At 46.3% G+C, this 12,673-nt stretch overlaps 2 protein-coding genes across 2 annotated transcripts; one reads left to right on the forward strand and one right to left on the reverse strand.

Moving 5' to 3' along the window:
• Window positions 1-651: 651 nt before the first annotated feature.
• Window positions 652-4,931, forward strand: LOC100836575 (70 kDa peptidyl-prolyl isomerase). The gene is made up of 13 exons (XM_003574750.4): window positions 652-982; window positions 1,577-1,663; window positions 2,400-2,660; window positions 2,743-2,817; window positions 2,916-2,996; window positions 3,077-3,271; window positions 3,393-3,482; window positions 3,583-3,758; window positions 3,853-3,975; window positions 4,055-4,201; window positions 4,286-4,413; window positions 4,488-4,602; window positions 4,699-4,931. The coding sequence occupies exons 1-13, from the start codon at window positions 778-780 to the stop codon at window positions 4,717-4,719; spliced, it is 1,704 nt and encodes a 567-aa protein (XP_003574798.1). The 5' UTR covers window positions 652-777; the 3' UTR covers window positions 4,720-4,931.
• Window positions 4,932-5,185: 254 nt separating this feature from the next.
• On the reverse strand, window positions 5,186-9,304 carry LOC100830221. Its single transcript, XM_014900792.2, has 5 exons — window positions 9,134-9,304; window positions 8,833-9,021; window positions 8,631-8,738; window positions 7,193-8,023; window positions 5,186-6,897 (listed from the first exon to the last, which is right to left on the reverse strand). Exons 1-5 carry the CDS (start codon window positions 9,156-9,158, stop codon window positions 5,450-5,452), a joined length of 2,601 nt encoding a protein of 866 aa, XP_014756278.1. The 5' UTR covers window positions 9,159-9,304; the 3' UTR covers window positions 5,186-5,449.
• Window positions 9,305-12,673: the final 3,369 nt, after the last annotated feature.

Genomic DNA, 12,673 nt, shown 5'->3' on the forward strand with positions numbered 1-12,673 from the left:
TCTAGGGTTCCCGCCTTATTTTCCTCACCCCCCCCCCCTCGCCTCCAGTTCAAGTCTCATTTCCCTCTCCCTCCCCTAACGGATCGCATTGTTTGCCGCCTCCCGGGTTCCCGCCTCAAGCCGTTCCTGCCCTCCACCATCCTGCCGTTCTCGCCACCTTCCCCTACCCTCTGGCCACCTTTAGCTTGGTCGTGGTCCAAGAGTTACTTGCCCCCACATGTGGACACACGCCATTGACCCTAGGATGACAACTACCATAGGCGCTAGGACACGAAGCAATAGCTTATGTCGATGGCAAGCCTATCGCCAGACCTGTGGGGCGACCACCGTCACAAAGACGAGTATATCATGCCTACACTGAGCCTTAATCTGACCCTCATTGTCGGATGCTGCCTTTCGCCTCTCGACGCAATTCAATTCCGTTTTCGCGGCAAATATGGTTATTCTCACATGCAAGTGCCTGTTCAACCTTTCGGGTGACGGGTATGAACTTTTTTTTAGATTTGACAGATGAAAATTTATGATGTTTTCGTACTCAAATCCGACGGGTGCCATCTTGCCCTAGAAGCATATGGGGTCATAGACTTTCCATTTTTAATTTTCCTCGGAACACTCTAGAAGCCCGATTTGGTTCCCTTCTTTAAACCCTCGCATCTCCCGTCCGGCCATCCCCTCATCATCACCTCCTCGTGCTCTCTCTTTCTCTCTCGAATCTTCCAAAGCCCAAACCCTAGTGAGCGCGGCGCGGCGCGGACTCTCCGCAGATCTCACCCCGCCATGGACATGATGGACGAGGAGTTCCAAATCCCCGCGGGCGACGACATGATGATGGGGGACGACATGATGGGCGACTTCGCCGGCGGCGACGGGCCGGTGTTGAAGGTGGGCGAGGAGAAGGAGGTCGGGAAGCAGGGGCTCAAGAAGAAGCTGCTTAAGGAGGGCGAGGGCTGGGAGACCCCCGAGGTCGGCGACGAGGTCGAAGGTATCCATCCGCACTACTACTGCTGGATATCTATTGTCACAGCTTCTTCTCAAATCGCAAGCAGATGATGCCGTGCTATTTGTTCATGTTTGATCCTGTCCATGCGCTGCTCTGGGATTAAGATGGTTTTGTTTTGAGATACGGAGATAGGGGTGGAATCGGGTCGGAAATTGTAGATAAACCTTGTCTCGTGCTGTTATCGGTAGATTTTTGAATCATTTCTGCGATGTTGGGCTGATTTAAGTTTTGATGTGGCCAAGTAAGCCCACCGCTTTGGAATTAAGATGGTTTGTCGTGGGATTAGGGGTGAAACTAGAAGAAATTCGTAGATATCTTGTCTCGTGATGTCATCTGTGAAGTTTGAATAGTTTCTACGGCATTAGGCTAGTTTATTAGTCCTTGACGTTTTCAAGCATAGTTCACGGTTGGTATCTCTACCACATTTTGATACTGTAATAATAAGGTAACGAAAGCTTCTTGAAATGTGATTGTAGTCCCATATTAGAGCATATAATGTATAGACTGCTTCATCCTGTCAGGGAAGAATATAGATAAGAATATTTTGGCTGATGTACCTCTGTGTTGATATTTCAGTGCATTACACGGGCACCCTCCTTGATGGAAAGAAGTTTGACTCGAGCCGTGATCGTGCGGACACCTTCAAGTTCAAGCTGGGACAAGGTGCACTTCTTTCTCGTCTCATGTTTATGATTTAATTCACATTTTGCGTACAATTGCTCATAAATGATGTGATCGACCACTTTTGGCACATGTTTAGTTTTGCTAAATTCCAGCTTCTATGCATGCATCTAAGGTAGGAACCTATCATTTTGGACCATAAATCCCATTAATATTCTGTTCTCAAGTTTTGTTGTTCCCTCAATCTTCTATGCCTTGTCTTATTCTCAAAATTAAATAGTTATATGAAATGAATCATTTCATACTGTTGGTAGTTCTAGTACATACCTCTGGGTTCTGCGATTTGTAGTAATTGGTTTGTTACCACTGGGAAATGATACCCTTGATTGTGTCTGACCATGAGGAGTTCAGTTCTACCACTTTCCATAAGCATGTTAGCTTGATGCCTTGATGTTGCGCGCGTGTCTTTACCATCCATGGAAGAAAATAATGATCGACGAGTATTCATTCAGCTTTGATGCTGATTGAGTTGGTGCCAACAAGGAGGAACCTTTCTTTTTTCCTAGTTTAGTCATGCCTGTCATTTGACAATTTGAAGAGATTGACAAATTTGTTCTTATGTTCCAGGATGTTAGGATTGTGCATCTAGTGTCTGTTTCAATGCTCATTTACTACTTCATTGTCAACTCATGTCCATCTTATGTTCCAGGATGTTAGGCTTGTGCATATAGTGTCTGTTCAATGCTCATTTACTACTTCATTGTCAACTCATGTCCAGGTCAAGTGATAAAGGGTTGGGATCAAGGCATCAAGACCATGAAGAAAGGGGAAAATGCCCTTTTCACCATTCCTCCTGAATTGGCTTATGGTGAAACTGGTTCACCCCCAACTATTCCGGCCAATGCTACTCTGCAGTTCGATGTTGAACTGCTTTCTTGGACCAGTGTCAGGGACATCTGCAAAGATGGTGGTATCTTCAAGAAGATATTGAAGGAGGGAGAGAAATGGGAGAACCCAAAGGATCCTGATGAAGTATTTGGTAATCTTTTCAAATTGAAACAGCTTCATATTGTACTGAATTTCCCTTTTTACTTGTGTAATGACTTCTTCTGTTGTTGTAGTGAAATATGAGGCTCGGCTTGAGGATGGTACTGTTGTGTCAAAGTCTGAGGGGGTTGAATTTACTGTTAAAGATGGTGATGAACTCTCTCTCTCTCTCTCTCCTGCACGTTTGCTGTTGAGAGTGTTGTGAGCTTAGTCCACTGCTTGCTAACAAATATAAATCTGATTTCAGGGTACCTCTGTCCTGCACTGGCCAAAGCTGTCAAGACCATGAAAAAAGCAGAGAAGGTGCTCCTTACGGTCAAGCCACAATGTAAGCTTATTTGACTTAATCCCTCTTCTGCATGGCTCTTTTTCTTTCCCTTGGCTGATCCTTGAACTTTGCAATTGCAGATGGATTTGGTGAAATGGGTAGACCAGCGACTGGTCAGGAAGGTGGCATACCACCAAATGCCAGTCTTCTTATCGACCTTGAGTTGGTTTCATGGAAGACTGTCACAGAAATAGGGGAAGACAAGAAAATCCTAAAAAAAGTTATCAAGGAGGGTGAAGGGTATGAACGTCCTAATGAGGGTGCAGTTGTTAAAGGTATGTTAAATCATGACTATTGTTGTACATGTATGGACCGCTTCAGGTCACTGTAATTTGAATATGAACTAGTTTTCCTGTGATGACCTATAATAACAAAATTATATTCTTCCGTGGACAGTCAAGATAACTGGAAAACTTCAAGATGGCACAGTATTCTTGAAGAAAGGGCAAGATGAACAGGAGCCATTTGAATTTAAGACCGATGAAGGTACCTTTTCACTTAGCATTCCGTGTGTTTATGTTGAAATAAGGAATGTATCGAACCGGACTGCAGAATAATATGCCCCTTTTGGTTACTGTGTTTCCAGAGGAGGTTATTGGTGGTCTTGAGCTTGCTGTGCTGAACATGAAGAAGGGGGAGGTTGCTCTTGTCACAATTCCTCCTGAACATGCGTATGGTTCAACGGAGTCAAAACAGGATCTTGCTATAGTCCCTCCTAATAGCACTGTGATTTATGAAGTGGAGCTTGTATCATTTGTGAAGGTGTGCTTCTATTAGAAATATTATGTGCACCCTTCTCTGATAAAATATTCTGAATGCAGTCTGAAATTTTAATTTTTCTTCTTGATGCATATAGGATAAGGAGTCATGGGACTTGAACAATGCGGAGAAGATTGAGGCTGCTGGAACTAAGAAAGAGGAGGGGAATGCGTTGTTCAAATTGAGCAAATATGCCAGAGCTTCTAAGCGTTATGAGAAGGTGTGACATCTTTCATTTGTTTTACAACTGTAAATATATATGACTAGGCTTTCATTGTGGTATGCTTGTTTTTTTCCAGGCTGCAAAGCTCATCGAGTATGATACTTCATTTAGTGAAGATGAAAAGAAGCAATCCAAGCAACTGAAGATCACCTGCAACTTGAACAATGCTGCCTGCAAGTTGAAGCTGAAAGATTATAAGCAAGCTGAGAAGCTTTGCACCAAGGTACCTGCATCTCCATTTCCTTCAAAGATACGTTAGGTATATTTTGTAAGAAAATGAAGGTGACACATGGCGGTGTGCTGACAGGTTCTGGAACTAGACAGCCAAAATGTCAAGGCTTTATACAGAAGGGCCCAAGCCTACACTCAACTTGCGGATCTGGAGTTAGCAGAGACCGACATAAAGAAGGCACTGGAAATCGAACCTGATAACAGGCAAGTTATTATTGATATTGAGAATGTTACACTGGCTTCACTTTCATCTTGACAATATCTGCTGCTACTGTCAGGGATGTGAAATTGACATACAAGAATCTGAAGGAAAAGATCAAGGAGATCAACAAGAAGGATGCCAAGTTCTACAGCAACATGTTTGCCAAGATGACCAAGCCTTCGGTAGAAGGCGTAAGCATCTCCTATGCTCCTTCCGTTGTTTAGAAGCAATTTTCTAGTTTCGCGTCGATCCAACAGATCTAATTCAATTGTCGATTTGACCAACAGAAAGCTGGAACTGGAGCATGATCGACGCAAGGATAGAAGCCATGCTTCTTAAAGGACTCGGCTTGTTGGCTCGAATCTTAGTGTGCACACTGGACGCTTGGGAGTTATTAGAACTAATGAGAATCTTTAGTTTTGAGATTGGCAGGCGATAAATTTCTTGTTAAGAACATTGCATGTTTAACCTTCCATAGTTGGCATCTACCGGTTCATGAAATTTATGGTCTTGCTGTGTGCTCCGAGGCGTACATCGTGTGATGTGTTATCCGGGACTGCATCGTTGCTTGTGTCTGCTGAACACATCAAAGCTGGAAGTGGTATTTCCAAAAACATGGGTGGATAATCTTTCCTATTTTCTGTCCGCTAGGGTAAGGTTGCAAACGTTCTAATGCAGGTTATACAACTTTGTACTAAATCAGCAACAACTAATCAAACAGTTTTAAAACATGCTAGGACTTTGATAATCGATACCAACGTGCACAGAACAGCCTTACAATAAGGTATGATAATCTATATAGATTGGTAGAAACTAGAGTTTGTAAATTTTAAAGAAGTACAGGGCAAACCAAGAGCTATTCCAAACAGGACGTAATTAAGGACATCAAAATCGCACTGGTGGGAAGAACATCTGAAGTCTGGACACCAATGCGGCCATAAGACAGAAAAAAACCCGGAATGGCCATTTACAAACATTGGGCAAGCCTAAATCACACCAACAAACCAAAGACTAATGCGATGTCGACCCTCCACAGGATCAGTTCATGGAGTGGCAGCAGATAAACGGCATCCACTGCTGCTTCTTCCCCTTTGGCGATTTCTCTGCTGGCAACCTGGCGGGGGAGTTCCAGTCTTGCTGCTCAGAGCCTGCCTTCGCTGGCGATGGGTTGTCCTTCGACGATTTGCGCCTGAATGAAAGCACTCGGTCCTTGGTGCTGGCCTTCTTTTCTTTGACCTCCATGCCTTTCTCGGAGAGGAGGGACTTCAGGGAGACATGGCTCTTATCAGAATTTATCGTCATTTCCTTGTCTGTGATCTCTTCATTTTGATCTTCCTTCTGCTTCTGTTCTTCAACGCCACCTATGCTTTGTGCTTCTGGGATTTTATCAGATGTTGGGTCAGCAGCAACGTCTTCGTTCTGATTCTTTTCCTCGGTATTATCTGTGACCTGTGGTATATTGCTCTGATGAGAACTAGTGTCTGCCGCAAGGATAGGATCTGCATTACTTCCGGCATCGATCTTGAGAGACACAGTAGGTTCCTCACTCTTTTCTATGACATCATTCACATTGATCTCATGGGTAGGTTCTGCAACAACCTCTTCTTTCAGCTTCTTTTCTTCAGCAACATCAACAGTGCTTACCACATCAACCTTGTAAGGGGTTGGGTCTGACATGGCCTCTTCATCCTTCTCTTTAGCATTATCTGTGCCATCCACCAGAGCATTTTCGTGAGAACTGGGGCCCTCAGTCATGTCTTCATTCTTCTTCTTGACTTCATTGTCGGGACTGCAGATCACATTAAAAGCATGAAGAGTATGATCTGTGTTGGTAATTTCTTCTTTTTGCTTCTTTTCTTCGACATTGTCTGTGATGCTTGTCATATTGGTTTCACAAGCAGTAGGATCTTTGGAAGTTTCTTCACTGTGCTTATCTAATTCAACATTACCTGGGATATTCGCCATGTTTACCTCGTGAGCAGTTCCCACATAGACCTCACCCTCCTCCCTTTCTTCAACAATGTCTCTGCTGCTTATCACATCAGTCTTGACAGAAGCAGGATCCGGTGTAACCTCTTCAATAAGTTCCTTTTCTTCAACACTAATTGTACCCTGCGGTACGCTGATCTTTCCAAGACCATCTTCTGCAGTAATTTCTTCAATCTGCTTAATTCCTTCAAAATTACCTGTACTGCACACTGCATTAGCCCCATGAGAAGTGGCTTCGTCAATGTCAATGCTGTGCTCCACAGGTCTCTCATGGGAAGTAAGGTCTGCACTCATGTCATTATCCTGTGCATCTTCAACACCATGTTTGCTGCTTATCACATTGATCACATGAGAAGTAGGGTATGAGCTAAGTTCTACTAGGTCAATTTCAGATTCAGTGGGGTCTTTCTTTGTAAGATCAGCAGCACTACCCGCCGATATGACCCCAGCATCTACATCAGGTCCTATTGCACTTGACACAGCTTGGATGACCTCATCTGCAGAATGTTCATGGAATTTCAGTTCATAAACAAAAATGATCAAACAAATAATAACTGGGAGATATTTATGAGCTTGTTCCTAAGACCGTGACTAGTTATGTTAATACGTGATCCGAATCATTATGCTATCTCATTTTAATATATGCCGATCAGTGGAACATAATGCACAAAGATAAACCATGACAGCTCAACTAACCAAAACTACACTTTACCACCTACCATAACTTTTGGAACCAAACAACAATGAAAAATGCAGTATACAAGAGCGTCGGCACAAAACTCAAAGTCTCACCTGCATCAGGATAACGCTGTCCTTCAAGGTCCGTCTTTTTGGAGTTTGACAGCTGATCTGCTACCACCAGTGTGGAATCAGTTTGCTGCTGGGTTTTGACAACATCTCCTTCCTCCAAATGAGAACCACCAGCAGCAAGTTCAAGTAAATCATCACCACTGGTATCATCCGTGTGAACATGCTTATCAGTAGAGGGCTCAATTGAGTTAGTTGTGATAAACCCGCTTTCCTCCTTGGATTCAGTCTCTTCACTGGGGATTTCTTTTTGAGAAACCACACTCACATTACTGACACATAAATCTTCCTCTGGTGCAGTAGCACTCTGCCCCTCGACAATTTTGATCTGCGGCTTATCCTGATACAATGAATTGATCTCACTGTCTTTTACCAGCAAGTCCTCACTAGTTTTGTCTCTGCCAATGGTGTCAATCACAAAATCTTTTTCAGTAATGCCAGTATCATCAGGACAACTAACTATAGCATTTGTTTGTGCAGAAATGTCATCTGAAGCAGCATTTGATGTCAGGACTGTGACACATGGCTTGCTTATTTCATCTGCAGAGATTTCCAAAGCACCATCTTCAGGTTCCGATGGAGGATGAGAAGCAAAAGCATCCTGCTGCTGATCACCACTAACGTCAGGTTGAGATGGACGAAAATCTTCAAGATGTAGTGCATTTTCAGATAACTGCCTGGCCACTTCAGTTTGAAGCTCAGTTCCATTAGCCTTGGGAGCAACCTCAGAAGGGATATCATTGCAACTGATGAGGCAATCTTCAATGGACTTATCAATGCTAACTTGAGCTCCAGCACCATTAGGAGAAGAGTGGTCTGCAAAAGGCATCCACGGAATGAATTATACACAGCATAATAGTTGCATTGCATAAAAAAAAGTACAGCAGTGGTGAGAATAACAGTGAAGAAAGTAAGTGTACACATATAGCACATGAGTAGTTAAATAGCCTTGGACTTTCTGGCAGGGATGTTATGCTGCCAGCAGAGGATGGAGACAATTTCACAAGATGCCAGTATTAAGCAGCAAGCTGCCGGCCTCACTAATTTACTACCGAGCAGCATTATTCTACCAAACTTGGCATGTACGTACAGTTTCGGGAGTTCCAAATCATTACTGCCCCAAGGAATATTATTATACTAACCCCGAAAATAAAAAGAAAGTACGCACACAATCTACAGATTAATACGCTAACCAAGAAGACAGGAACCATTAATCCATCATGGGTTCATTCCAGCCTGGAACATCAGTACAGTCCCACTGAATCATGAAAGTTCTACTCTGTAAAGACCAATTGAGAAATAAGTAGTACTAGCAATTTTTTCAACTGACAAATCACCACACCGGAATCATTTCACCCTAGATTCCCTTCACGAAATAAACACAGAGAGGAAGTATTCAGAGGAGGAAGGAACGGAAACTAACCTCCATTGTCCTCGTCCTGGAGCACATTGCCACCATCCTGCGCAGATCCGGGGAGACCGCCGCCACCGGAAGCGCTTCCCTCTCCGCCTCTTTCCCCATCGCGCTCACCTAGGCACGCACGCACGCGAACCGCATCAAGCAAAAATAACTAACACACACAGAAGCAGCAAACCCACCGGAGACCAGAGCGAGGCAGGAGTACCTGGCAGCAGCAGCGACTTCCTGCCGTCGGCGCCCTCCTCCTCCGCCCCCGCGGCGGCGGTGGCGGACGGCGGCTTGCCGCAGTTCTTACGGTGCGCGCGGCGCTGCTTTGCGCTGGGGTGCGCGCTGGCGTACTTGTACCCGCAGAGGTGGCACAGGTGCCCGCCGCCGTCTCCTCCCCCTCCCCCTCCTGCACACACACCAAACCGCCATGCCCGGTTACTCACAAAACAAAGCCGGAAAGAGCAAGGAAGGGCACAATGTTCGACACGAGACGGAGCAGGTAGGAAGGGAAGGCTCACCGAAAGAAGCGCCGCCGCTCTCCATGGTACAGTCAGTCAGTCTCTCTCCTCGGTCCCCGTGCGTGCGCTCGCTCCCTCGCTCGGGCTCTCTCTCTCTCGACAATGGCGGCGGCGGCGGGCGGAGGAGTGACTAGTGCCGTGAGTCTCGCGTGACTTCTACTACTGGTCGCGCTCTCGCCTTTGTTTATGTGCGTTGTTATTATTTCCGCCAGAGGGCCACGCTGTCTCTGGGCCCCACCACGTCCTCCCGGGCCCCGCGCGTCAGCGACGATCTACGGTGGCGCGTTAAACGCGGCCGGGATAAGGGAGAGGTGGTTTCCGACTTTCCGCGCGGTTTGGTGCGAGCGCTGTGCCTTTTGCTTTTAACCCGGGCGAGATCTACGGCCGTCCGTTGGGGAACGGACGGACAGAGATGTGGATAAGAGGGAAGTATAGGATGGTAAACAAAACCGTCCAAGATTCGTCACGAGTGGAAAGCGGACCCACGTGGCTGGGAAAGCGGGGATTCTTTGCTCCGGGCCGTTGATGACCTGCGTGCGCAGCCTTTGGCCAACTGCAGTCTCCGCCTTAATTTGCGCGTAAATTATCTGTTTTTTTCGCCACGGTTGGCCCTTTGGAGCCTCTGGTCTTCTTCTTCCCAACTAATTTCATCCGTTTTCCGATCAAAAAAAATCATCCGTTTTCCAAAAATAAAAACTTCTCAATCTGTTCATTTTTATACTCGATACATAAACAGTGTCATATTGTACTCCCTCCGTTCATCCTATTTCAAATTTGTTAAAAAATGGATGCATCTATTCATTAAAAGCGTCTAGATACATGTACTATTTGACAAGAATTATGAAACTGAGTAAGTACTAAGTTAGTACAGATTTTGTATTAAATGGACGACACCTTTTATGAATCGGAGTATGTACATTTTATAGATATAATGAGATGTTTTAATTTGATAAAATTAAGAGTGGGATGGACGAGAGGGCCCATTGCTGGGTGTATGCTCACTGGCGACACGTTGTAACCAGCATGTGGCATATGAGCTGATTGGCTCCGTCCATCCGTAGAAGGGAGCAACGCAAATGCAATAGCAATGGTGGTGTCGTGATTGAATCATTGGAGGCCATGCCAGCCAAAACAGCTTCCGCCGTGGCTGAATCATTGGTAGGGATGGGTAGGTAGGTATAGGTTAGACAAGTACTAAATCTCTCTGATGCATTATTGTCGAACCCTCTGGTCCCATAACCTTTTTCCTTTCATCTAAAAACTTTGTCATGGGCAAGATATATATGTTCTTCTTGCCGATGGGTTCAATCCGTTGTGCAACTCCTGACGGCTGGCCCGTACCGGAGTTGCACACCAAAATCGTAGTCGAATAAATCGACCACACACAATCACGAAGTACAGTAAACTAGATGAATATCAGGAAGTAGAGAGGAACATGAGCTCTTTATTAATTTCTGATCTCAACATTACGTACAAGGAGTAGCCTCCTCTCCTTTATATAGACTAGATGTCCCAACTGGGTCAAAGGGAGAAGGCCCAAAACTTAACGTTAGTGGGGGAACGATTCCGCAGGGGGTGGAAGGGGGCGCACGCTTCGGTGGCCCTCCCACCCCAACGATCGGTTCCCCAACACTCCCCCTTGGGCCGATACCCGTATACCATATGCCTCAAAAACTCTGAAAAAACCCAGTGGGAAAAACACATGGAGAAAGAACGCATAGGATACGTTGCTATGTTGCACAGATTGCCTCGTTAAAAAACTCATGCGAGAAACACAAGAAAACTCGCTGAGAGAAAAAGAGTACAACCTACTCAATCTCCAAGATGAGTACTTGATCGCCGTGATCAAGATTTATCGATGAGTATGTGAAGTATCTCCCCCTAAACCTTGCATTTCCCTAAGTCTCAACGTACTGATTCCACGCACACACCTTTCAAAGGTGGATGCCGGTAGTGACTTGGTGAACAAATGAGCAAGATTTTCACACCACTTAGTATGCAAGACCTTTACCTCGTTCATCTTTTGTAACTCATGTGCATAGAAAAACTTAGCATTTATATGCTTGGTGAGATTACTCTTCACATAGCCCGTTTGTACTTGTGCAACACAAGCTACATTATCTTCATAGATAATGGTGGGGGTCTGGGCGGTGTTCAGCCCACAGGTCTCCTGAATGTGGCGAACCATCCGTCGAAGTCATACACACTCACGTGATGCTTCATATAGTGCTATGATTTCCGAGTGGTTCGTCAAAGTCGATACAAGACTTTGCTTTGACGATTTCCATGAAACAACAGTTCCACCACATAGAAAAACATATCTAGTCTGAGACTTGGATGTATGCGGATCCGACAAATACCCAGCATCGGCATAGCCTATCAAAGATAGGTCTTGATTCCTTCTATAAATTAGCTCAAGATCTTTGGTCCTTTGCAGGTACCGAAAGACATCCTTAACACCTTTCCAATGACTTTTGGTAGGTTCAGAGTTGTACCTAGCCAGCAAATTTACGGCGAATGCAATGTCCGGCCGTGTACAATTCGCGAGGTACATGAGCGCTCCAATAGCACTTAGGTGTCGTAGCCCGGGGCGTAGACACCGGGGGTACGCGGCACCCCCTTTTAGGTTCAGCAGAGGGTGTCGGGGATCGCTCCGGCGATCGCCGGCGAGGCCAATGTCAAGCGTGAGGATGCACACAATCGTTTTACCCAGGTTCGGGCCACCCTGAGGTGTAAAACCCTACGTCCTGCTTCAGTATTCTTATTAGCCAGGAACAAGGGTTTACAGGTTGGCGGGGGAGTTCCCGGGCGTTCTCTCCTTTTCTGCTAAGGGCTACTTGGTATTCTCGGCTAAAACTAGTAAGGAACCGAACCCTTTGACCGTTGGCAATTGTCGTAGCACGGGGCTTTGACACCAGGGATGCGTGGGCACCCCCTTTTAGGTTCGGCAGTGGGCTGCGGGGATCGCTCCGACGATCGCCAGCGGGACCAATGCGAAGCGTGCGAGCACGATGAACGCAAGAACACTTTTTACCCAGGCGGGGCACTGTTGGGTGAAAAGATAGGGAATACCCTTTTGGTCGGAGCATTAAATGCTGGCGTGTGCTTCACTCCTCGTCCTGACGAAACCTGCGCGCGGCGTGCCTGCTGAGGCGCCACGTGGTGCCGCTGTGGCTCCCGCTCGCTCCTGCGTTTGTAACGGTTGCTTGCACCCGGGAACACCCTCCCGGCAAGTGGCCTTCCCAGGAAGTGCCCAGGCGGGATTCCTCCTGCTGCTCCGCAAGGAAAACCCCCGCAACCCGGCTAGCCCCGCCGGGCCGGCGACTTGCCGGGCATCTCGCGCGCAGCTGCCCGGGGCGCGATCCTTCCGGGGACCAAGCGAGGTGGCCGACGCGTCGCGCAGCGGTGGCGTCCTGGGTGCCACTGGTGCGACATTAATGGTCCTCCTTTTATACTAAAGGGGATACCACAGGTGTCTTGGTGCATGGATGACAAATGGCGAGCAAAAAACTTGAGCAGCTTGCCCTCGCTGCGCTGGCT

The sequence above is a fragment of the Brachypodium distachyon genome, chromosome 3 (assembly GCF_000005505.3).
Source record: "Brachypodium distachyon strain Bd21 chromosome 3, Brachypodium_distachyon_v3.0, whole genome shotgun sequence".
Lineage (NCBI taxonomy): Eukaryota > Viridiplantae > Streptophyta > Magnoliopsida > Poales > Poaceae > Brachypodium > Brachypodium distachyon.

What these genes read in the sequence shown, in the direction of transcription:
- LOC100836575 (XM_003574750.4), top strand. Translation starts at nt 778, where the DNA reads ATGGACATGATGGACGAGGAGTTCCAAATCCCCGCGGGCGACGACATG. An exon ending in CTTCTAAGCGTTATGAGAAG is followed by an intron (nt 3,976 to 4,054) that starts GTGTGACATCTT and finishes GTTTTTTTCCAG; the next exon opens with GCTGCAAAGCTCATCGAGTA. An exon ending in GAAATCGAACCTGATAACAG is followed by an intron (nt 4,414 to 4,487) that starts GCAAGTTATTAT and finishes TGCTACTGTCAG; the next exon opens with GGATGTGAAATTGACATACA.
- LOC100830221 (XM_014900792.2), bottom strand. Translation starts at nt 9,158, where the DNA reads ATGGAGAGCGGCGGCGCTTCTTTCG. An exon ending in CCAGGACGAGGACAATGGAG is followed by an intron (nt 8,024 to 8,630) that starts GTTAGTTTCCGT and finishes TGCCTTTTGCAG; the next exon opens with ACCACTCTTCTCCTAATGGT. An exon ending in ACAGCGTTATCCTGATGCAG is followed by an intron (nt 6,898 to 7,192) that starts GTGAGACTTTGA and finishes AACATTCTGCAG; the next exon opens with ATGAGGTCATCCAAGCTGTG.